We start from the raw sequence: 24,752 nt of genomic DNA, 5'->3' as shown, positions 1-24,752 counted from the left end.
ACCCAGAGTCAGGTTGGAAGCTGCAGGCCCTATGTACAGTACTTTATTTTTCCCTACTTTACTATTCTAAGCCAAAATAAAAGGCCTGTGTACCAAAGAAGTACCTGCTCCCTCCTGTCAGCCTGGGGCCTCACTGCCTTGTCTTGTAGTTGGCATCTGCTCAGATGGCCTGAACATTGTAGAAGTGGAAGATGGAGTCTGCCTTTGTTTTCACCATCCACCTGTCCTAGGGTGGTAATGGGTTTCAAGTAAGACATAACATGTTAAAATGATTCTTGACATTTCCTGCCCAAGAACTGATGAGTAAAATAAGTCTGTTAATAATTCTACTTAGAATCGGTAGTGAAAAGCATATGATGAGAGGTGATACTGGATTGGATGACTTGGTTGAAGTCAGGAAACCAGTGTTTGCCCTAGATCACTAAATGACTCCATAGTTGGAAGGAAACGAGGATTCTGTGTCTCTACTTTTCTATCTGCTAACTAGGAATCCTATACCAAACAGGACTGCTTGGAAATATACAGGGTGATACAAGTTACCGCAAACAAATCTGAGAAAACATCTCCAATAAAATAGCAAAAAGCCGAAAGTTAAGTGTGGCTCAAGCAGTAGAGTACCTGCCTTGAGTGAAAAAGCTAAGCAAGAACACAAGGCCCTGGAATTCAAGTCCCAATAAAATGTATTTTAAAACGTTAAGCTCTAATAATACAATAGTATGTTCAGCTCAGAAGTACAGGAACTCCAAGTCCTTCCTTTGTCTTGGTTTGAATGCACCTTCTTCCCCCAAAGTCATGTGCTGGCTTTTTATACACCTCAATGCAACAGGGTTGAGAAGTGGAATCTTACTGGGTCAAGGACTTCGCTCTAGTGAGTGGGTTTTAATGGCTTTGTGAGTGAGCCTGTAATAAAAGCAAATGTAATACCTCCTCCTGCTGTCTTGTGCTCTTGTTCTGAAACTTCTCCACTACAAAACTATAAGAAATCTGTTCATTGATTGTGATCTGTAGTTTCATTAACGCAGTACAAAGTAGACAAGGAGCTGTTCTCCCTTCTAAATCATAACAGCAGGATGGTTTCTTACGTTTTCTTGAGACAGCATCCTGCAATGTAGACGACTAGGCTGGCCTGGAACTTGCCATTCTCCTGCCTAAGCCTGCTGAATGCTGGGATTAAAGCAGGACTCTTCAAGAAAAGGTAAAACAAGCAGAAGTGGTTGAAAATGTATTTATTTTTCTTCAAATGATCTTTTTCAAGCAATAAATAAAAACAGACATGTTAATGTTCCTAAAAAAACAAAACTCCCCTAAACTATATACATCCTAGAGAAATACAGGCATATCAAATGTAGAAATGACGCCACTCAGAAAGACAGGGCTATTTACACAAGTTAGAAGTATTGCATTGCTGTCTTGCAGGAGTCTCTTGAATGACTCATAGCTCTAAGGAAGGCAAAAAAGGCAGGGTACAGGGAAACCTTCAGCACATCTTGATGGACAAGCAGGTTTCCAGGAAACACAGTAATACTCAGGCATTGTATTGCCTTTCGGGGAGCATGGGAAGGTACCCCAGGACTCCAGAGCACCCCATCTCATTCCCCAGACAGCTGGGATGATGTCAAACACCAGTGACCAACACCTGGCTGTGATTGCTTTGAGACAAGCCAGCTCTGGGTTGCCAAGATCCAGTCCCCCAAAGCATCCTGCCATCCTGTCCCAAACATGGTTATCTATGGGCAGCACCCAGGGAACATTGGGCTCATGCTTGGATCCACCCACACAAGTTCCACTTTGCCATCAGGACTTTGAAGGTTGTCCAGGTGGTTCTAATGGGCAGCCACCACGAACCACTGCTTCACTGCCATGGGTGTCAGGCAACTCCATTCCCTTCCTTTTTGAATCAACCATATTCCTGCCATCCCTCCCTCTTCTCAAGGGCGCTCTCTTATTCCTCAAGGCGTTCCAACCCTGTTGCAAACAGCACCTGAGAACAACAGCCTCAGGAAGGAATGAAGCTCAGAGCTGCCACTACATACTCTCCAGTGCTTCTGCCTAATCCTGCTCCTATGAGGAAGTCCAGCCCCTTCCCTTCATGGCAGCTCCATGAACACCATAGGGTAAGACAAGATCCTGGGAGAGGAAAGCCACCTTTCTCACTCTCTATGGTACATACCTAATTTTCCCTTTTGTGACCAATAGCAAACGTAAGTAAGCAGTGAAGTGGCCATGGTTTCTGCCATTTTAGAAATTGCCTATGTGCTGACTTCACCTCAGGGAAAGACAATTGCATGCCGATGCACACTGACCCTGAATTAGTGTCTTCATTAGAGCTATTCCAACTCATCAGAAAGCCTTCTGGTAGAACAACAATTTTTTTTAAAAAAAAGAGGTCCCCCTTTCAACCAAGCCAATGTCCTATTTTATTTCTAAGAGTTTGGGACCCATGCTGTCATCAAGTACAAAGAAAATGACTTTATATATAGCCAGTTGACACTTGTGATTGAAGACTTGAATTGGGACACAGGGAAAAGACATCTAAAGCTAGTCCTGAGTTCCCACTGTCCATAGGTTTGGAGTGCAGTCTGGGAACAAGGACATTATTTGGCAAATGGACACTCATGGTATAAAAGGTGACTGTTCTCCAGGCTACCCTCCCCCCCACTGCCCTGCAGTAGCCCCTCCACCACTCTTGGAAGCCCATAGCTTTTTTTTTTTCAGCTACAAAACTCTCTTGACCTCATCCTTCCTCAAACATGAAGCAACTTCCAAGAATCCAGGAAAAAGTAGAAATGTCCAACTGCATAATCTCTACAAAGGTCCACCCATCCAGGAGCCCCAGCGCCTTCACTCCATGAAAATGCAGTGAAGCCGCTCCCAGAGAAGTAGGGTGCCTATGCCTTCCTACAAACAGGAAGTAGGAACTCTGGCCTCACCAGAAGGCAGGGCTAGACACAGGCAGACAGGACAATGAAGCTGATGCCAACACAGGTTCGTAGTTCACAGAAGTAAACGTTAACGAACCTGGGCCTGCCTGGGATGCCGGATAAGAACAAGCATTCCATGATTGTGACATTGAGGCTTGAAGTTATTTGGGTGAGCAAGAATGTTCACTGAGATCTAGACTCCCAAAGGACTAATGGAGACATGCTCTCATTTCTAGACAAGTTTGCGATGGCCTCTATTCCGGCACTCTGTAACAACACTATTCCACAACGTTACAAATGAAGAAACACACAGTTTGTTCCCTCTTCCCTCCCTCCTCCCTCCGCCCTCCCCCTAGAAAGCATCCTTCCCCTTCCCAAGCCATTCCTCCATTGGACAGGCCCCTTAAAATGGCCTTAGCCCAAGAAAGGATTCAAAATGGCTCCCAAGTACCCATGATGCACTTGCCAGGAGCCAGCAGCCAACCCTTTACCCCTTAAACCCCCAAACCTCTCACCCACTGGACTCAAAGAGACCTGAAACATGAAATCCACTCTCCCTTTTATTCAAAAGAGGGCCTTCAAAAATGTTCAACAAGGATCTAAAAATGCAAGGATTTGTTATGCTTCAAGTAAAGCTACTAAAATTAAAAACTACACTATGTGGGAAAGAGAATTCATTTCTGGTACCTCTACTCATCTGGCTTCTTCCCCTTGGCCTTGTCAAATGATGTGCCATAGGAAAAATCTGAATTGTACCCAGTTTTCCCAGAGAACCTGATAGAACGTGGCACAAATCACAGACAATATGCAAGGCCTAGGAAGGTGACATTAACTGAAAAATGCTCCCACCATCCAACTGATCATAGGAGAGAAAAGATTGTATGCTTGTGGCCTCGACACCCAGAAACCAGCTGCAAAAGTAACAAACAGTCCTCTCTCTTCTTTCTCCTCCTAGCCATCCACCCCTTCTCAGTGGCAAAATAATCATCACGCTAACTGGCACAGACCTTGAAGTCACCATCTACTGCCCCAATGCTTAAACATCTGCATGCAACTGCACTCTGGTGATGGATGTCAACATAAATACATTCTAAATTCACTGTTACTAAACTTGTTGGACTTACATACTCTAAGGAAAAAGAATCTCAATAAATACTTTATTATTAAGCATAATTACTCACCTGCTGGTGAATAATTAGAAATGAAAACCACATCCTAGAACATCTTTTGCAAGGCAAAATTCCCATGACAACAACAATAACAACAGTAACAACAACAACAACAACAGGACTCGCACACAAAACCAGGCACTTCTGGCAAACTTGTTTTCTTCTTGTCCCTCCCTCCCTCCTACCCTACCATCATCTAATAAAATGGGACTGGCACATTTGCCAGGATTTGGGGGGGAAATCTCATAACTTCAAGCCTTAATTGTTTAAAAAAATGAGGTAAGAAATTTCTACCTGACAAAGTAAAACTGACACATGAACCAAATCCAGGTTTTCTCTCGCCACTGATGCCACCATTATTGCTCTAAATTGGAGTGTTTTGTGAGTTTGTTTTTAAATGTGTATTCAGAGTCCTTATTGCCATTCTAGCTGGCCCCGTGGATGGCCAAGGAGAAATGGATGGGGACAGCACTTGGTCACCTGTCCCCACTAGTCTCTACTTGCTCTCCTATGCGTTGCTCATGCCCTGGCTAGGATAGAAGCCACTTCTGGCTCTGGGGGTTCACAGCCTGGCTCTAACAGCTGGGGGAAGTGGTAATGGGGCTATGCAGGTATGGCAGGCTGCTGGGGGCTGAGTGCACCCCCACGGAGACAGGGAAGCTGAAGACAAACTGGGAGGTGGGAGTAGGGGTGGCCTTGCCCCGTTCACGCAGGGGGCCGGAAGGGCTGGCGGCCTCCACGGCACAGGATGTGGCCAGCACCTGGGATTCGAACTGCAACAGCTGCCCCATGAAGCTGAAGTTGGGCGAGATAATGCTCCGGCGCTGTTTGACGAACTCAAAGGCTTCTTCCAGCCTCACCCGCTTCTTCATCATCAGGTAGGCCAGGCAGATGGTGGCCGAGCGTGAGATGCCAGCCTGGCAATGCACCAGCACCCGCCCGCGGCAATCCTTCACTGCATCTGGGCAGAGAGCACAACATGATTAGAGCTTGATTCTACACCCACCCAGTGGCAGGTGCAGGTGGCTTACGCCAGGACATGGGGAGAAAAGAAGATGAGAAGCTCTTGATGGAAAAGCCATGAGACTAGAGATTTGGAAGTTAAGCCTATTTTCTAGGCTTAACCAAAACACTCCACTTGGCGGGGGGGAGGGAGTCAAATCCCACAATCAGTTGGATCCTATCTACATTCAAGGATTTCCATTTGCGTAAACAAGTCTCCTATCTTCCTTCCCATGCAAAAAATCTTATGCCTGGAGCCACAAAGACGGTTACTGCTCTGTTAATCATGCACAGGTGAAGGAATTGTCCACAGAACATCCAACAGATGGCCTTCATGCTGAGCAAGGGGCCACTGGGCCTGCCAGTACAGCCGGATTAAATCCCATCCACACCAGTCTCAGTGCCCCTCCCTCTCTCCCATAGCTCACACCCCCTAGGCCGGGCTGGCATACCGATGTACTCGATGGCTTCCATGAACCAAGAGCTGATGTCCGCCTTGTGGTTATCCTCCACCGGGATGCACTTGTACTGGTAGTGGCCTTCAAAGTGGTTGGGGCAGTCCGAGGAGACATTTAACAGGGCTGTGATCCCCAGAGCGTCCAGCATGTCTCTCCGGGCAGCATGGTAGGCACTGCCAAGGTAGAGGAAGGGGAGGATCTCCACAGGACCCCCCTGCACCGGAAAGGAAACAGCAGCCCCAAACACTGTGAGTGTAAGGCACCCTTTCAGGAAAAGGCCTGAAGTACAGCCAATCCAGGGGGGAAACTTTCTAAACCCTAGGGAGATGCCTGCTGGATACAGCCTTTCCAGCTCCCCAAACCCCTTTTGGAGCTCCTTGATGGGGTGCCTGGGTTCTGTGGGATTTCTGCACAGCCTTTATACTCTTTAGTAGGTGGTCAGTGAAGCCAGGACAGGTCAAGCCCATGAGCGCCACCTTCTGGCTCAACTCTCCAGCATCAATGTGGCTGCAGGCACACCAGGCTGGCTTTTCTGTGTGTGTGACACAGTAGGAGTCCACACATCATCTGCATGGTGTGCTTGGCTGTCTTCACTGAGTGCATCAGAAGCAAAAGGAGAGGTAGAGGCACAATGAGGGGAAATGGCCTACTCAACTCAGGATGAGATTTGCAGGGCAGAGTTGGAGAACCCTGTAATTTCATCCCCAGGGCCATCTAACTGGAAGGACTGGAGTGCTAGGCTTGAAAGAAATTCAGGGGCTTAAACTGGCTTCCATAGAGAAGGGTGTGTGGCTGGTATGTGGGAGGGGAAACTGCCTGACTGTTGGAGAACCATGGACTCATTCTATGGCTTTTCTTTCCAAGTAGAGTCCTCTGAGCTTCCTGAGGCAACCTGCCCCATGTCTCCATTCATAACTCTGGAGGCTATAAAAGCTGGGCATCGTGGCACAGGTCTGGGGGATCCAAAGTTGTAGACCAGCCTGGCTACATAGGAAACCCCTGTTTCTAAAACCAAACTCTGGAGGCTAATTCAAGGATAATGTCTTTGTGAGAAAAAAAATGAGTTTAAAAAAAAAGAGAGAAGGGAAAGAATTCCAAAGGGCAGACAGACTATACTTAACACTCTACCCTAATACTCCAGGTTCACTACAGTCTCCTCATAATACATTTGAAGCCTTAAAAATATAGGAATTGCTTATGAAACTGTAATGCAGCTGAATGTCACCTTAATAACAATTTTTAAAATTGTAATTATATATATTATATATATTCAATCTCCAGTACACCTCCCTCCTCCGCCAAAAAATATGGAAATTCCAGAAAGAAGCTGCACTGACCCACCCTCCTTCCATACCGGGGGATGGGGAGGGGGGGTTGTACCTGGTCATGCAGGGGTGTCCCACAAGAGCTACAGCCCAGGTCCAAGGACTCCATGGCACTGGGGGGCACAGGGGGCGGGATAGCTGCCAGAGCCTTGGTTTTGGAGCAAAATTCTGGATACTCGGAAGAAAATCTCTCATAGCCACCTGTTAAAGGAAATGAAATTCAGGTTAATGGGATCATTCATTAAGCCAGCTAGAAAGAACTGGAATAATACACCAAGCTGAAGAGAGAAGCCGATTCTGTGGCTGCCACTTGGTGGCGCTGTGGGCCTACAGATAATGGTTACAGAGCTTATTTCCACAGAAGTCAAGTCTGCCTTTGGCCAGAACTGCATCCAGACTGAAGGCTCATGGGGGCAAGACTTTGTTTTAGAATGAAGATACACAAAAGAAGATGTGAGGGTTTGAACCAAAGGGAATGGCCTCTCCAGTGTGGTAATCAGTTCCTCCGGGTGACAGAAGGAACAGACTACGGTGGAGTTCCATGAGAAACAAAGCAGCTTTGCAGATGTGATCTGGACCCACAGATATGCCTGGCATCCCCAGCGCCAACTCTGCAGGGTCTCAGCTATGGAGTAGATGCTAACTGCGTAGGGTCACCAGCAAATAAACAGCCACTCCACCAACAAGGGCTCTCATCTAAAGCAACTCTTCCTGCCCAGCCCTCCTTTCAGATACTTTGATGGGGCAAGGGCTGCTTTCCTGACTTGAGCCTTCCAACTGTGGATCATCTTTTCCACTTTGAAATGAAACAAGATAAGGGGCCGAGTCATCCAAGCCAGAGCCTGAGGGCAGCGGTGGGCAGGGAAGGACTCGGAGCTGCAAGAAGCCGCACGCACACTGGAGCCTGTTGTCTGATCTTCTTGTGATCTCTGGAACTTTGCTCGTGGGCAACTTCCCATGTCAGGCCCTGCCTTTATTTTTGTATAGTGTAGTTTCTGTATGACCAGAATTTGTATTCATTTTCAGTAAATGCCTACATACTGGGCAAAAGCTGCCCTCCTCAAGGGCCCATTTTACTGAAGAAAACACTAAGGGTGGAAGGTCCCCTAAGTGGCCAGCTCCCTCCCATCTTTATTTCTGTGATAAGACCCCCCACTCCCTCCAGCTGTTCCGGGTCACTGTCCAATGAATGGGCAGACCTATGACAATCAGTCACCTGCCTGTAATCCCAACCCTCAAAGCCGGCTTCCTATTGCTTCTGAAAGGAAGGGAAATAATTCTTTGCCACATCATAAGGCTGAGAGAAACAGGGCACCCACTTTTTCCTCTGTGACCTGCGGCTTCTCCGTTCCCCTCCTCCCCTCCCTCTGGATATAAATGGATACCTCTGTGGTCACAGCCCTCCTTCCTGCTGAGTCACAGTGACCTGTCTCCGTGCCAGTGGCTGGCAACTGTGAGCTTCTCGTGTGTTCAGCCACCATCTCATCCCAGGGCCACCCCCCCACACACACACCATTAGAACCTCCATCTGTCCCCTTTCCTTATGAGGTTGCCTACAGACCTGCTACCCAGCATGCAGTGCCTCAAGTTGGGGGAGGGGGCACGGTGGAGAAGCAGAGAATGTCTATAGTCCAAGTCTACTGATGGACTTGGTGCCCAGGAGACCCAGAAGTTCTGGTTCACTCTGCTCTTTGGAAAAGTGCAAGAAGAAACAGATGGATCACCGAACTGTAATTGAAACTGGAAACCTGTATCTAAATGTTGCCTGTCACTCTATGTTCTACAGGAACTGGTGTGCGTGCGTGCGTGCGTGCGTGCGTGTGTGCGTGCGTGCGTGTGTGTGTGTGTGTGTGTGTGTGTGTGTGTACACATGCCAATACTGGGGCTTGAACTCAGGGCCTCATGCTCTCAGCTGTTTTGATCAAGGCTGGTGCTCTACCACTTGAACCACTCCTCAACTTCCATCTTTTTGTTGGCAAATTGGAGATAAATGTCTCCCTGAGCTGAATTTGAACCTCAATCCTCATATCTCAGCCCCTAAATAGCTAGGATTATAGGTGCGAGCCACTAATGCCAGGCAGGCACTGAACATTTTTTTAACAAAATGATGGTCTGGTTTTTTAACAAAATGTCTTATTATATGTAAGAAGAGCCATCAAAATACACTTAAAACAACAGCGCAAGGTTTTGAGTGTAACTGGCAAAAACTGCCCACTTAAAACAAATGGGTCTCCAAGATGGTAAAGTCGCAGGGCAGGTGCCTTGGGAGGCCTAGGAGTCACTTTGAGAGAATGGTCCCTTTTGCAGAGAAGGCACAGAGCGGCGGCAGCCCAACCTAAAGTTCCAGAAATGGCTCAGGTTCTGCAGATAGGTTGATTCAATCTATCTGCTGCAGCCTTCATCCTCTCTCATCTCTCTGAGCCTCATCCTCATCCTCAGCAATAAAAGATGGTTCCTTTTCCCTTGTGGAGTCTCTAGAAGACTGATTCAGCTGGTGCTCTGTGCCTGGCATCAAGCAGACGTTATAAGATGATGGTTTCCCCCCTTGGCACCTATGCTGAGAGGAGCCCTTGGCAGAGATCCTCAAAGACCAGAGAGAAACAAGGGCCTGTGTTACACTGGCTGCTTCCCAGTCTCTTGACAGCCCTGTCCAGGGCGTTTCTGATGTGTTCCTGGCAGTCTTGAAACCTGGTAGACAGAGGAAGGGCAGATCCCACACTTCCTGAACTCTGCATTCCCTTCTAGGCAAGAGCTCCACCTCCTCCTGGGGCCAACCAACCAGACTCCCTGGTGCAGGGGGCCCGGAGGGCAAGGCAGCAGCGAAAGGACTTCATAGCCCAGGAGGTAGAGAGGAAACCACACCAGACCTGAGAGAGACCTTGTGTCATCTCCCCCAGGCAGATGGTTAACAGGACAGAGAGAGAAAGTCATGGCCTGGAAAAGACACTTAGAGCAGAGCAGGAAAATGAACACAGAAAAGTCGGTTCCCTCTGGGGGAATTCAAATAACAAGCGGAAAGAAACTAATGGAGAAGCAGATTATTTGCCCAAGGGACAAATGAGAGCCAGGGAAGGTTGTCTTCCCAGACTATAGCAGCTCAGTAAGGGTTTGTGTTTTGGAGGGTTTTATTTTATTTCCTTCCTGAGCTGAGGATGGCTTAGAGACCTGGCTGGTCCTTACAAGGTACCTGTGGTAGAGTCAAGTTCATTTATCCCCACAAGAAGAAACCACTTATGTCCAATACCCCCTATCATGGGAATCATCTGGGTTAGTAACTATAGCTACCAGCTACCAGTAATCCTAGCTACTCAGGAAGCTGAGATCTGAGGATTGAGGCTCGAACCCAGCCTAGGCAAGAAATTCCAAGAGACGCTTATCTCCAGTTAGCCACAGAAAAGCTGAAAGTGGAGCTGTGGCTCAAGTGCTAAAGAATGCCAGCTTAAAAAAAGAAAAAAAAGGGAGGGCCAGCTTTGAGTGGTTAGGCCCTAAAGTATACACATACACGCACTCACACACATACACACGCATATGTACACGCACACGCTAGCTACCATGACTTAGGAATGCTACCACATGCCAGGCTCTCTCCTGTATCCAACTGGCCCTGTGAAGTGCACAAGCTCTGATTTCATAAATAGGAAACTAAAGCCGAGAGCAGCCAGCAATCCATTTGAGCACAGGTAAGGGTGCAATACTGTCTGGTGCTCTCAAAACCAGATTTCTTCTACCTTGACCATCATTTCTGCCTTTCACCCTTCCCAGTGGCTCTTCCCTAAGCAACAGGGCCTGCTAGCTTACTCAAGTGAAACCCATCTTCTTGCAAAAGCAGGAGGGACTCCAGCAGGGCACTGCTGATAGGTTACCAAACTCTGCCCCACACAGACTTCTTTTATGGTTCATTAGGAGGCATGAGTAGTATAGTTTAAAGATGAAAGGCAATAGATTAGAAATGTAAAGAAGACACTAGGGGCTTGAACTGAAGGCCTCACCCTCCCATTTGGCTTTTTCACACTGCATTCTACCACTTGAGCCACGTCTTCACTTCCAGCTTTTAGCTGGTTAACTGGTGATAAGTATCTTCCGGATTTGTCCACCCATGAATCTCAGATCTCAGCCTCCTGAGTAGCTAGGATAACAGGCATGAGCCATGAGTACCCTGCAGCTGTTGCAATTATTGAATGCATGTACTGCACCATGCAACATCTGTTTCAGTAATATATGAATCTCTGCTGGAGCCTAATGCAAACCTTTTTTTTTTTTCAAGGTTTGAACCCAGAGCATTCAGTTTGGTGGATTTGCTTGCTCATCTGGTACTTTACCACTTGAGACACACCCAGTACTGGCATATGTGTGTATATATCCTACTTTTAAATCTCCCACGCTCAAAGTCAAGAAAGAATAAGAAAAGGATTTCACCATTTCTTTAGAGGCAAAACTGCATCTATAGTTCAGCTCCTTCTCACAGTCACACAGGAGCTCAGCAATGATCATTCAAAGTTGAGTGGCCTGATGATCCCCCTTGCAACAAATGCTCCAGGAAGGCTGCCACCCTGAAGTAAGAGATAATATATGTGAAAGTACTTCACAAAGCGCGTCAAAGCACTGGTAATATTATAATAAGACTTCTAATGGGATCTGGGATGAGAAAGACTATTAAACACCAGTACTGAGGCTTGAACTCAGGCCCTCTTGTTCTTTCTTAACTTTTTAGCTCAAAGCTAGTACTCTACCGCTTGAGCCACACTTCTACTTCCTACCTTTTTGCTGGTTAAATGGAAGTAAGAATCCCTCTGATTTTTCTACCCAGACTGAGATTTTTTTAGCCTTGCTGAAGCTTTTGAGCTTTTGATCTTCCGATCTCAGACTCCTGAGTAGAGGATTACAGGCATGAGCCACCAACACTGGACAAGGGCCTGCAATGTTTTAAAACCAGAGTCACTACCTCCTAGATCTTGTTCATGAACTTGCTCCAAACGTAGCAAGAAATTAATCTGAGTTGTTTGAAGGTCATTTGCCTCAGGGAACTTTACGTGGGAGGTAAGCACCTACGTAAATGCTGAGCAGTCTTTAAAACTTGGCCACATCGACTTCTCACCATGGGACTCCTGGCTCAGAGAAAGCTGTCCTTTTAGAGCCAGCTGCCAATCTCTAATACCCCACACTCAGGGCTACCTTGTCTGTGGCCCTCCCAGCCTATCTGCTGTGTTCAACAGGATGGCTTCCTTCTGAGAACAAACTTGTCTCCCCTACCATGCTTCCTCTTTGTTAGCTCCGGGTACGGAGACCTGCAATCCGGTTGCATATTTTGGCTTTTTAAAGGACTTTCTTGGCTCCTGAAAATGGCCACCCTTTCTCTCTGCCTTCGTTGTCCTGGCAGTCCAAGCTGGTGAGTATGGCTCACCCGCCTACAAAATCCAGGACAAGCCCAAAGGAAACTGATGGTCCATTCTAGCGATCAAAGTTGCCCCTCCATTTCACACCTGCGCCCTGCCTTCTGTTGGCATGGAAACATCCAGTTCACTTGATGCAACGTTGGAACTTTGCTTCATTCATTAGAATTATGTAATGAATGGCAATGGAGGTCAGAAATGATTTGTAAGTCTTACCATTTTTTGTAATTCTAAACACTCCTGATCACCGGCTGCCAGGAAAGCTTTGTGTTATATGTGCAAACTGAAAAGCCCGTCATTTCATTCAGAGGGTACAAGTGGCAGGAAACCTAGCAAACCCCTAGAGCTATGCTGTGGGGGAGGGGACACCAACAGCTGGAGATGAGAACACAGAAAAGAAAAAGACAGCCACAGCTCCCTCCTCTTTCCCTATGCCCTACACTTCACTCATCAAATCCAATATATTCTGTTTTTGTTTTTTTGTGTCAGTCCAGGACCTGGCCACTGTCCCTGAGATTTTGGGTTCAAGGACAACACTCTACCACTTGAGCCACAGCTCTATTTCTGGCTTTTTTGGTGCTTCATTGGAGATAAGAGTCACAGATTTTGCTGCCCTTGCTGGCTTTGAATAATCATCCTCATATCGCAGCCTCCTGAGGAACTAGGATTACAGACATAAGCCACTGGTGGCCAACTTTTGACTATTGAGAGACATGGTCTTGCTATATGGCCCAAGCTGACCTCAAACTCTTGGTCTCCTGAATGCTGGAATTATAGGCATGCACCATCATGCCACAGAAACCAGCTGTGTGTTTGTGTGTGTAAGAGAGAGAGAGAGAGAGAGAAGGAGAAAGAGACAGACAGACAGACACATAGAGAGAGTGTGTGTCACAGGTCTTAAACTCAAGGCCTGAGTGCTGTCTCAAGAGTTTTTGCTTAAGGCTATTTGGAGATTAGAGATGAGAGTTCTCCTGCTTGGGCTGGCTTCAAAATGAAATAGATCCTCAGATCTCAGCTTCTTCAGCAGCTAGGATTACAAGTGTGAGCCACCACCAGGATCTGGCCAAATCCCTTATATCGATAGGCCCAGGGACTAGAGAGTGGAGAAAGTAACTGATCTATCTAGATCATCATTCAAATTGCTCAAAATAGCTAGGATAGTTTTGCAATCATGACTGGAATAAACTCACAAAGGTCAGGAGTCAAATTCTCCACAGGAAGGAAACAACTTTTTTTTCAATCTTGAGTTTGTGTGTATACACACACACACACACACACACACACACACACACACACACACCCATACACACCTAAAATCCTTTATGTATGTGTGTGTGTGCCAGTCCTGGGGCTTTAACTCAGAGCCTGGGCATTGTCCTTGAGGTTCTGTTTGTTTTGCTCACCGTTAGTGCTTTACCACTGGAGACACAGCTCTACTTCCAGCTTGTTTTGTGGTTAACTAGAGATAAGAGTCTCACAGACTTTTCTGCCTGGACTGCCTTTAAACCATGATCCTGTAATCTCAACATCCTGAGTGGCTAGGATTACAGAGGAGAGCCACTGTTATGAAGTCCCACGTGGCCTCAAATGTTCCATCCGCCTAAATGTTAGGATATAGTTGTATACAACCATGACCAGCTGAAATCTTTTTGTGTAAGAAATTAATTTGCTATTGGGGGATACAAGAAATGACTTTTATTAATGCAAGAAAATTTTCTTTTATGATAACAGATCAGTTGAGAAACTCTTTATTGAAAAATGAAGGGGAGAAAGGAATTTGAAAGAAGTATACTGTATAAAATTAAAGAACTTAAATGTCAAAATTGTCTCTAAAACTGTCTTGTAAGATTTTAAGTCAAAGACTTTTCTAAAATTCATCGAAGTTTGGGCGGGGAATGTGGCTTTGTGGTACAATGCTTGCCTAGCATGCATGAAGCCCTGGGTTCGATTCCTCAGTACTACATAAACAGAAAAGGCCAGAAGTGGTGCTGTGGCTCAAGTAGTAGAGCCGGCTAGCCTTGAGCACAGAGAGGCTCAGGGACAGTGCCCAGGCCCTGAGTTCAAGCCCCAGGAAAAATCACCCAAGCTTGAAATCTAACAAAATGAAAATGCTGCATGATTTTAGTGCCTTTTGTAAGACCTGGGTCTTACAAAATGTACAGGGTATAAGTTTTATTGATGTTCAGCGAAGTTTATTCCTATCTTTATGAATTCTCACTTGTGGAAACAGTTACTAACCACCTGCAAATGAGTAACCAGTCTCCCTTTGAAGAGACAGAAATAGAAAACCTACATTTTTAAGTGCAATTAATTAGAAAATTAGATAAGCCTTGGCTGGAAAGAATGACATCACTTCTGAAAATATTATCATCTTTTATCCCCCCTTACCCCCACTCTATTTGCCCAACGTTCTGCCCTCCACTGCCCAGCCACCTGCACACATCAGATGACACACAGGAGGGTCCTGTTTGCAAGCTGGAAACTATAACTCCAGAGGGAACGGAGTTACTCAACCCTTAATCAATTCCAGCATTTCAGTAGAGAGACTCTAAGGGCCTTTTTCTTTCTTTCCTTCTCAGCATTCCCTCCTTCAGATCCCTATGCCAGGATCCCCACCCGCGCACAAAGCCATCTCCGAACCCGCTGGCGTGCCCACTTACAGTAAGCCCCATGTCTCTGGAGCCCGGAAGCCCCTGTGTCCCTCCCTGATGGCACCTTCCGCAGGGTGTGGCAGCAGACACTTTCTTTTGCCCCTCTAGGGATGTCTTGCATTCGTGAGCAAAGGGAAGCAAAGGAACTGGGCCTTGAGGCCGGCCTCTGCTCAGTACAGGATCACGCAGCTAAGCCTTGAATAGAATAGGCAGACGCTCGCCCACTGCTACTCAGCAAGCGGGATAATTCCCCCACTTGGATTTCCAGGCGCGGGCTCCCATGGGCGGCTGAACTAACTTGGGGCTGGGTGAACCTGGGGGAGAAGGGACTATTCTCGCAGACAGATGCGAAGCGTCCCGGGCCAATGACCCAGGCACGCTCCTCCTCAGAGACTGGGGTCCTTTTGAGGGCCAGGGGATGGCCTTCCCTGCCAAAATTGGACAGACAGAGGGATACACAGGAGTCCAGAGAAGAAATGCTTCTTAAGGCCACGCACCTCGCCACCCACCGGGGCACTGTCATTTTATCCTGAGCCCGCCGGCTCAGCACCGTGTTTTGGGGGAACAGAAGAGTAACAAGGCGGCGCCCAGGGCCCGGAGGTTAAATCTTACAAGTGTACCTCCCTCCCGGCCCGGGCAAAGGGCCACAGTATCTGCGTCCCCGGAAGGAAACCGGAGGGCCAAGGCCACGGAGCTACCGCTGCAGAGATGTCTTCCAGGAAGAAAAAGAAAACACAACAAACCCCCGACTCCACGTGGAGCTGGAGTCGGCCCCAGCCCAGAGGACCTGGATTGCGGGGTCCATGGAGGAAGGCGTGCGCTTGGACACCAAACCGGGCGGGAGTCGAGGCTGGCACCTACACCCCGAATCCTCCTGGAGGAATCTGTCTCCCGGTCCCCCCCCCCGCCCTCCCCAACGCCAGCCCCAGGCCGCCAAGGCCGCAGGCCCTAACAATAGCGCAGGCGCCCACCCTGGGCCGGGGCCGGGCTCCAGAGGCCCCGCGCGAGCGCGCGCTTTGCTCCGCGTCCACGCCGCTGAGCCCAGGGCAGGAGAACCCGGCATGGGGCCCCGGACCAGCCCCTTCCAGGCACTCGCTCCGAAAGCGCTTTAGGAAGCTGGGCGGGACTGGGCTCCCCCGGAGGTGCCATCGCTCCCCTCCCCCCTACCACCACCGAAGAAGAGAAAAAAACAAAAACACAAAAGGGGGGGAAAAATCAGCAAAATCGCCTTAACAGTTCAACCACAGGTCAACAGCAGCACTTCCCCAGCAGCTGACGGGTCAAATGGTCAGGAAACAACTGCTGACAACAAAGCCCCTCGCTGTTCCGCAGAGGCAAACCCCGTGCCCCCCCCCCCAGCTCCCCAGCACTGTCGTAGTGCTTTACCTCCCCCCTCCCCGCGATCCTCCCCCCCTCCCGGTCTCCCTTCCTTTCCGGTGATCTGATTGAGAAAGGAAAGCGAAGGAGAGGGCGCCCGGCGCCTGCAGGGAAAGGAGCGGCTCTTTGAAGGCGGGGGGGGGGGGGGGGGGTCCGCCACGCCGGCGGAAGCGCAGCCCCGACCCCGGCGAAAGAACGCGCGGAATGCGGCGGCGGGAGGAAGGGGCGCGGCAGGGGGCGCCGCGACGCACGCGCCGGCCCGCACACCCGCCCGACGCCCGCCGCGGGGCGGCTCGCGAGCGCAGGCTGCCTCCGCCGGATTGGGTTAGCACGCGGTCCTTCGGGGGGCTGCTGTCTCCTCCCTGGACCCGCCGCCTCCCGATCGTCACGGAGTTCCCTGCGGGGTTCACTGGAAGCAGGCACGCGCCGCCATCGGGGGAGAAGGGTGTCTGAACAAAAGGTCGTTCCTTCCCCGCCGCCTACGTGGGCAAGCGGGTGGCCCACGAGGGTTGGGCCTGGCGTCCCCTCAGATAACTCCCAGTTTCCCTCTAGCCTCTCTTCGTGGTTTCCCGGGTCTCGCCTGAGACCAGGGGAGTAGGTCACTTTCCAGAAATCTCCTAGTTAGGGAGCGGGGAGGAGAGAGGCGGCGGATCGCTCCCCGATCTCGTTTCGGCTTTTACCAAAAGACTGGGCTTCCAGTCGGACCCAGCGAGAGCGATCCTACCTCTGCCCTACCTTCCACCCCTCCTCTCCGTTGTCAGGGTCACTAGGTCCCCCGCAAGCCGAACCCACAGGCCTCTATCTGGTCCCCAACCCGCACGGCGGTACTTGAGGGTCGCCTCCTGGGACTCCAAGCCGGGCCGCGCACAGGAGTGGCTTCTCCGGAACCGTTAGTGCCGGTAAATAAGGACGCGTGCGGGGCTGCACAGGTGACCTGAGAAACGCGCCTGCCACCTTGCCGAGGACCTGGATCTCAATCTCGCACAACACTCAAAAAAAAACCTGGCGACCCCTAACACTCCAACGCGCACAAAGAAGCTCGGTGGGATCCCTGGAGCCAGGGATCCCTCCGATTCTCCCCCCACCCCTCCCCCGGCTTCACGAGAGGCCCAGGCCACCACACTTCCCTTCCCATCACCCGCGTTTACCTTTGAGCAGACAGATGTCGGTGCGCTCCGCGTTCCGGCGCAGCGCCTGCACCACCAGCGACACGGTGCTGTCCTCGCGGAGGCTCTCGGCGCGCGGGCTGCGCTCGTCGTAGACGATCACGGCCGAGTAGAGGCCGGAGCGCAGGCGGGCGCGCACCTCTTCCTCGGCGGGCAGGATCTGCTCCAGGCTCACCGAGCCCTTGGCCCGCCGCCGCACGATGGTGTTGCAGCGCACGTTGACCGAGCCTCGGATGTAGCCCGCGCTGTGCGCCAGGAACGGTCTGCAATCCAGCAGCAGGCACTTGCCGCCGCTCAGCAGCCCCAGGGCGCCGTGGTTACCGCTGCCGCCCGCGCCGCCGCCGTTCTCGTCCCGGTTCATCAGCCTTTTGAGCACGCTGCAGTCCATCTCCCGAAGTTCCTCCATCGTCACCATGGTCACCGGGAACCGCGGCAGCTGGAAGCGCTCGGAGGCGAAGGGCACCCGGGAGCCAGCTAGTTACCAGACCTAAGGCAGGCGAGGGCTCAGAGGGGCGCCTGCAAAAGTGGGCTCAAACTTCGCTCACCTCTTCCCAGACCCCCTTCCTCCACAGCCTCTCGGTCACATAACAGTCCGAGCGGCCGGGTGGCGCGCGGGGCGGAGGGGAGGTGGCGGTGGGAGGAAGTGTGTGTACCGGAGAGGAGCCCGGGCTCCCCTCGCTTGTGGCCTCTAGTGTGTTTTTGCCGGTAGGGCTGTTTCGGCTACCACCCGCGCGGGCGCCGCCGTTCCCCACGCCCCGCCGGAGCTCCGCGCACAGCCCCAGCTAGAGTTTCCTCCTCGGCTTAAAGATTTATTAAAGCTCCTCAGCTCTCCCCCCGAGGAGGGGGAGGTCCATTACTACCTCCCGAGACTCCGCCCCTTTCCATTCTCGGCCTCGCGCCCGCCACGCCCCCCACGCTAGCCACGCCCCCTCCGCGGCGCGTGAATGGAGCGCCGGCCCAGTCACGGGAACTCGACGTCACAAAGAGGAGTAAACAGGGCTCTGGGAGCTCGCCGCCAAACTCATTCATAAAACTGAGACCCAGAGGAAGAGGGAGGCGGCCTCCGACCCGCCGGCGAGCCGCGGCTCCCGGACCTTTGTGAATGGAGCGCGGCGAGGCGGCGCCTCTTACCTAGCCACCGCCGGCCTGGGCAGCCACCGAGCTTCCTGCCGGACCCAAGCCGCTCTGCGGCCACTCCACCCGGCCACTCGGGGGTTTGGCACGGAGAGGCTAGCCTCACAGCCTAACAGGCCTGGGCTCGGGTTGGAGGTTCCACCCCGCCAAGCAGTCCCAGTGACAGAGGGACCCGGTGTCCCGCCGCCCACCGTAGAGGAAGAGCCGGGAGCCACCTCTCCCCAAACCGGCCGTGCCCGTTCTGCCCGGCCGATCTCGTCTTTGTTTTTAATGCAACTCATCAGACCTTAGCGTATGCGTTTTCAGGCTGAGCCATGAAATCAGCTTTATAGCTTCCCGAGGAACGTGCGCAAACCCCAATTTAGAAGATGAAACAGAAAGCGCTCCCGCCCGAAGCCCCGTAATTGGAGAGAGGTGTGGGGTTTGTGGCTTTACGGCCCGGAGGGAAGCATTAATGGCCGGAATGCCCCCCCCTACCCCCACTACGGAGGACTGCTGGGCGGCTCTCCAGTCCCAGCTTCCTAAAAGATGTTTGTTTAACCCTGGCGGGGGAGAAAACCCCGACAGTCTCCAGCTTTGAGGAAAACCCTCACCCACCCTCCTGCACACGTGTGAATTGTCTTTCTCAGGAAATGATAGAATGGGGGTCCCACATTTGGCGCCGGTGCGCTGCTCAGACCTCACAAGCCACACGCGCACAGAGTGACCTTTGGAAAGGATGTCCTCAGCTCGGGGGCCCGTTCCAGTGTCTGCAAACCCTCTTTCCAGGTCACGTAGCACCCCAACCCAGCTTCCCTAATGCATTTGATTTCCCCGAGGCGGCTTTTGGCCCGGGGGAGGGAGTGATGTGCGCACACGCGGCGGAGACCTTACAGAAGCCAAAACGGATTCGCCCGACATCTTGCCAAGTCTCGTTAGTGAGAATGACTCTCCGAGCGAGGGAGTTACAGGGCTCGCCCGCGGGCGGCTTCGGTGGCGACTGGGACGGACGCTGCGTCTCCGGCCGCTCGTGAAGTCCGATCCAGGCCACGAGGGCTGCGGGATCTTCCGGGTCCCCCCGGGCCCCAACCGGGGGCTCCCGGTTCTCCTGGCCCTCCGCCTTTGTTCGGGGCCGAGCGGCTCCCCAGAGCTCCCATCTCCATCCTCCACCCCACCCCACCCGCGGGGCCGACCCTCCACAATCGAGGGGGCTCCACTTCCGAGGTCTTCCGGTGTGCTTCTCCCCCCAATGCACCCCGAATCCTTTCCTCCCCCCTCCCTCCGCCCATGTCAAGTAGGCTGAGAGAGGCGCCGGTCGTTCCAAAATCGGATTGCGCTGCAGAGATGCTGCCTTTACATCTTTTCCCATGGTCTTATCACGGATTCTTTGGTCTCATTTTGTTTTCCTCAAGGATGATCTTAAGGGGACTGACTTTTGGTCTCAATCTGACATTGTCCACCGCGTACTCCCTCCCCGGAAGGTCGCCCCGAAGTGGGGCCCGGAGGAGGACGGACCACAGAGACGCTCCGCGCTCCCCCCACCCGTGGCGGGGCAGGCTCAGGGGTCCTGGGGCCCATTTCTCATTCTGCTTCCTACCCCGACTCCCCCCAACTGTCCCGGGCTGATTAGTTCTCCGGCTCGCCCTGCCTAGGCTCAGAAATCCGACCCCTAGCAGGTACTGACGGCAGGACGGGCTTCTTTACAAAGACTCTGACTGGACATCTCTGGAAAGACCCTGCAGCAGACGCCCATCTGGGCCAATTTCACACGAGTCGCCGGAGCTGGAGAGACGTCCCCGGGCGGCACTGGCCAGCCTGGGTCAGCCTTTGTTTCCCCAGTGGGCAGGGGTGGTGGTGGTGGGGGGAACCTGAGCCCAGCGTTCACGTGGCCCGTAAATAGCAGTTAAATCCGGGGAAGGGAGGGGGCGGCATGCCCACGGAACAAAGGGTTGTTTTCTGCACCTGACTGTAATCCGCGGTGGCAAAGCTCATAAATCCTTCAGGCGAGTCACACGCAAGGGGTGGGGGCGGGCGCGTGTGCGTGTGTGCGCCCACGTGTGCGGGCACGCGCCTGCGCGCTGGTCCCTGGAGGGGCCAGCAACTTCGGACTCGGTTTGCTTTTAAGCCCAGTGCCTCTCGCTTGGAAAGCGACGGCCTGATTCTTGAAAGAGATGAGTGCAAACAAAAATCCCTTTCCCCCTCCGCTCTAGAATTAGCCTTTCCTGGTGTGAACGTCAACAAATGGGATTTAAATTGCCTCAGTGTCCACCCGCATACTGTACAAGTACCCCTGCCCCCTAGCTCATTTTCTTTTAAATTAAAATGTTTGGGCCATCTTTAAATGAATGCAAGGTAAGGGCTGTTGGACAAAATATAAAATTGGTGTCTAATTGGTCTGCAGGCTGAAAGTGGAAAACGCAATCACTTCACACGGGAGCCTTGTTTATAAGCAGAAAACAAAGGCATTTGGGAAGAAGACTTTTGAATATCATCGCAAAGTTAATTAATCACATCTGCAAGAACTGGAATGGGTTGTCTGGAAGAGAAATAAACCTCAGAGTTACACTGCTTTTAAAAATTCCCTGCAACATCGAAGTCTAACTTCTCTTTCATCAGACAGTCCTTAGACAGACCTATTAGTCACTGGCAGGCTCCCACCAACCCCTGTTCTTGTTTAAGAACCTTTCTTTCCAATTAGGAAGTTGTGTGATCTGGGATTTTGAGCCCTGAGTGGAATCCCCAGGGAAGACTATGGCTTCTATTTTGGTTTTGATGCCAACCTCTGACTCACTGCCGTCCCAAAGCAACTGTATCAAACTTACCTTAAAAAAAAAAAAATGCTGGCGCTGGTGGCTCACGTTTGTAAACCTAGCTATTCAGGAGGCTGAGATCTGCGGATCTGGATTCAAAGCCAGTCGGGGCATGAAAGTCCCCTTGAGACTCTTATCTGCAATTAACCCTGAGAAAACCAGAAGTGGCTCTGTGGCTCAAGTGGTAGAGTGCTAGCCTTGAGCTGAAGAGCTGAGGGACAGCACCCAGGCCAGGAGTTCAAGTCCCACAACTGACAAAAAAAAAAAAAGCCATTAATGAGCCCAGTGCCAGTAACCCAAGCCTGTAATCCTAGCTATTTAAGAGGCTGAGATCTAGGAACAGGGTTCAGAGTCAGCTCCAGCAGAAAAACTTGTGAGACTCTGCTCCAATTATCCACCAAAATGGTAGATGTAGGAATGTCACTCAAGTGATAGAACACCACAGTTGAGCAAAAAAATCTAAGAGACAACAGCATACCCTGAGTTTAAGCTCCAGTACTGGCACACACACACACACACACACACACACACACACACACACACACACACACACACAATTACTGAGTGAATAAAATGGCAGTGGGAAATAAAAAGTCTAGTGGTTTCCTTTATTGCTTATACAAAGTATAATCTTGCTTGTTACTCTAAACTGGAATGAAAATAATTCATTTTACCTGGACCATTTTACCCTTAGCTAATAAAATGTTCAAAAGAACTGGGAGGCCAGCTCAAGGTCAAAAGAACTGGGAGGCCAGCTCAAGGTCAAAGTAGAGAAGGCAATCTCACAGCATTGTCGTAGCAGTGTTTATACATAGAATTGGAAAGACAGAATCCTCTTAACGCACACCTCTGTCCATCAGGCCAACACTCAGAAGGGGCAAAAAGTCTTCCGCATTTACACCGAACATCACCAGAAAACCTCAAAAGCATCGCATGGAGGGTTGGTTGCCATAATTGGTCTTTGTTTGTGTGGGGTGCCACTTGTTTATTTTCAATGGTTGACACCCTTGCACTTGGTAATGATTTAAAAGGATGAGTTTCTAACCCAGTGCCCTGAAGGAAGGTTTTAATGCATTACTTCATTTACTACATTATTTGAAAACTATTCTATCCAGAAGTGGGTAACATTTTTTTTCTACCAAAAGCCATTTGGATATTTAAAATCTCATCTAAAGTCCTTACAAAATTATCACTCACATATGTGAATGATATCTTGGGCCTGATACTTTCAAAAGCCTGGTGTTCTTCAACCCTACAAGCTATGCCCTGATTTAGTCTAGAGCCTCCAACAAGGCTCTCTTCCTTTGACCAAAATTACTTCACCTGCATAAGCAAGAGTTTGGATAGCACAATTTCTGGTGATATACTTTTTTTTTCCTTCTTTTTCTTTTTTGTCAGTCATAGGGCTTGAACTTCCCGTCTGAGTGCTGTCCCTAACCTTTTTTGCTCAAGGCTAGCCCTTTACCACTTTGAGCCACAGCTCTACATGCAGTTTTCTGGTGGTTAATTGGTGATAAGAGCCTCATGGACTTTCCTTCTTGGGCTGAATTTTAACTGTGATCCTCAGATCTCAGTCTCCTGAGTAGTTAGTGAGCCACTGGCACCCAGCATAAGTACATTTCTTTTTGAACAGTGTTACCCTTCATTTTCTCCCAGTTTTTTTCCCCTCCCTCCTCCCCCCATTCCCCTCCCTGTCTCCAGTTGTATAGTTCATTTCCAACATGGTGTCTAATGAGTATCATTACTGAATTTCACCCTTTGTCCCCTGGTGGTACATTTCTAACCCTGCATAATTCTGAACAGGCGAGCCCTTGACAGCCCCTTTAGAATTCATACTCATGGGTACATGGACTTTATACTTATGGGTTAATATATTGGGTTAATATATTACAAACTCGGTTTGTGAGTTTTTGTTTTTGTTTTGTTTTGTTTACCTTTTTCCCCCCCTGCTATACTGGGCGGTGGGGGGGGAGAGAGGGATTGAGCCCAGAGCTTCTTACTTGTTAGGCAAGTGCTCTACCACTTAAACCATGGCCTCAGTCAAAGTTCATGTTTTATTTATTTGCTCAATGTCCCATTATTTGGCTAATGTCCCATGCTTTCTGATGATCAGAAACCAGGAATTTTGCTAGGTATAGTGGTGCACATTTTAATCCAAGCACTTAGGAGGTAGAGGCAGAAAGATCTCCCAATGCAGCCAGAGATACATACAAAATCATCATCATCATCATTAATAATAGTTATAGTCATTAATGATAGTAATTATTATTAAGTATAAGACTAAAAATACTTTAGATTTTCAAAGGGAAATTTTGGACATTAGCACTCCAAACATAAAAATGGACTCGGCCTTTTGTGGTTAATCTAGGTTTTACATATTTTCTTATTCATTTATTCACTCATTGCACAAACATACTTAGCTGCGACGGAAAGGGATTTGTGGAAGCACTGAGTGTGCTTTCACAGTTTGCTATCTAGTCAGTCTAGCCTAGGTATCATGGGTGATGTATGCCATGGCACAGAGATGTATAATCAGGGTCCTAAGAAAAGAACGAATCATATGCCAGTGAACTCCAGAGAAAAGGGGATCAAATGGGTGGTGGGATTAGTGAAATTAAAGACAACCACCAAGAATAAAGAGCCTTTCATCCATTTACATGTTCGCCTTGAGAGGCTGTCCTTGCCATTTTTAGGAGTCTCCTGTTTTGTTTTGTTGTTGTTTTTTTTACTGTCATTTTCCCTCTGACATTCATTGTGCTCTGTCTTACATTCTTTTCCTTTCATTTGTTAACAGCTCTCTTCTCCAGTGGGTTTGCCTGCTAAAAATAGAAGAGCAATTGTCTGAAACTACAAGGGAGCTAAGATGATGCAAAGGCTCTGCAGAAAATCTATGGCATGGACAGGAAGCAACCTAAATGGGAGATGAGCTACATGCAAGCCCCGCCTGGCTTCAGTGTCATCTTCCTCAGTTATTATTCCTTATTAATTACATCGTCAAGACCATAAAATATGGAAGTCACTTTTCCAAGGATCTAACAGTATAGCTGCTTTCCATCACTTTGTGTGTTTGTGTGTGTGCACACACATGCACATGGGCACGCTGGTACTGGGACTTGAACTCAGGGATTCAGGCTCTCACTTAACTTTTTTCACTCGAGGCTAGCACTCTACCACATGAGCAACATCTCTACCTCCCTGTACATATTTTCCAGACCAAATATTGGAATGTGTGGTCAAGATGATGTGTACAAATTTTTATATAAAATGTTCTACCAAGAAATCCACATAAAATCACACTATTTTTTTTTTATTAAATCTTCTTTTATCAAAAGATCTGAAATCAAGTCAATTTGAGGAAGGTCTGGGATGG

The 24,752-nt window shown here is 49.7% G+C and overlaps 1 protein-coding gene across 1 annotated transcript; it reads right to left on the bottom strand.

The window, feature by feature from the left end:
• Nucleotides 1-1,211: 1,211 nt before the first annotated feature.
• Dusp4 (dual specificity phosphatase 4) lies at nt 1,212-18,272 on the bottom strand. Its single transcript, XM_070016260.1, has 4 exons — nt 17,442-18,272; nt 6,931-7,076; nt 5,545-5,764; nt 1,212-5,051 (listed from the first exon to the last, which is right to left on the bottom strand). The coding sequence occupies exons 1-4, from the start codon at nt 17,872-17,874 to the stop codon at nt 4,666-4,668; spliced, it is 1,185 nt and encodes a 394-aa protein (XP_069872361.1). The 5' UTR covers nt 17,875-18,272; the 3' UTR covers nt 1,212-4,665.
• Between the last annotated feature and the right edge of the window lie 6,480 nt (nt 18,273-24,752).

The sequence above is a fragment of the Dipodomys merriami genome, unplaced genomic scaffold (assembly GCF_024711535.1).
Source record: "Dipodomys merriami isolate MVZ:Mamm:240054 unplaced genomic scaffold, mDipMer1.0.p SCAF_12, whole genome shotgun sequence".
Taxonomy (NCBI): Eukaryota; Metazoa; Chordata; class Mammalia; order Rodentia; family Heteromyidae; genus Dipodomys; species Dipodomys merriami.
This window is presented reverse-complemented; position numbering and strand designations above follow the sequence as displayed.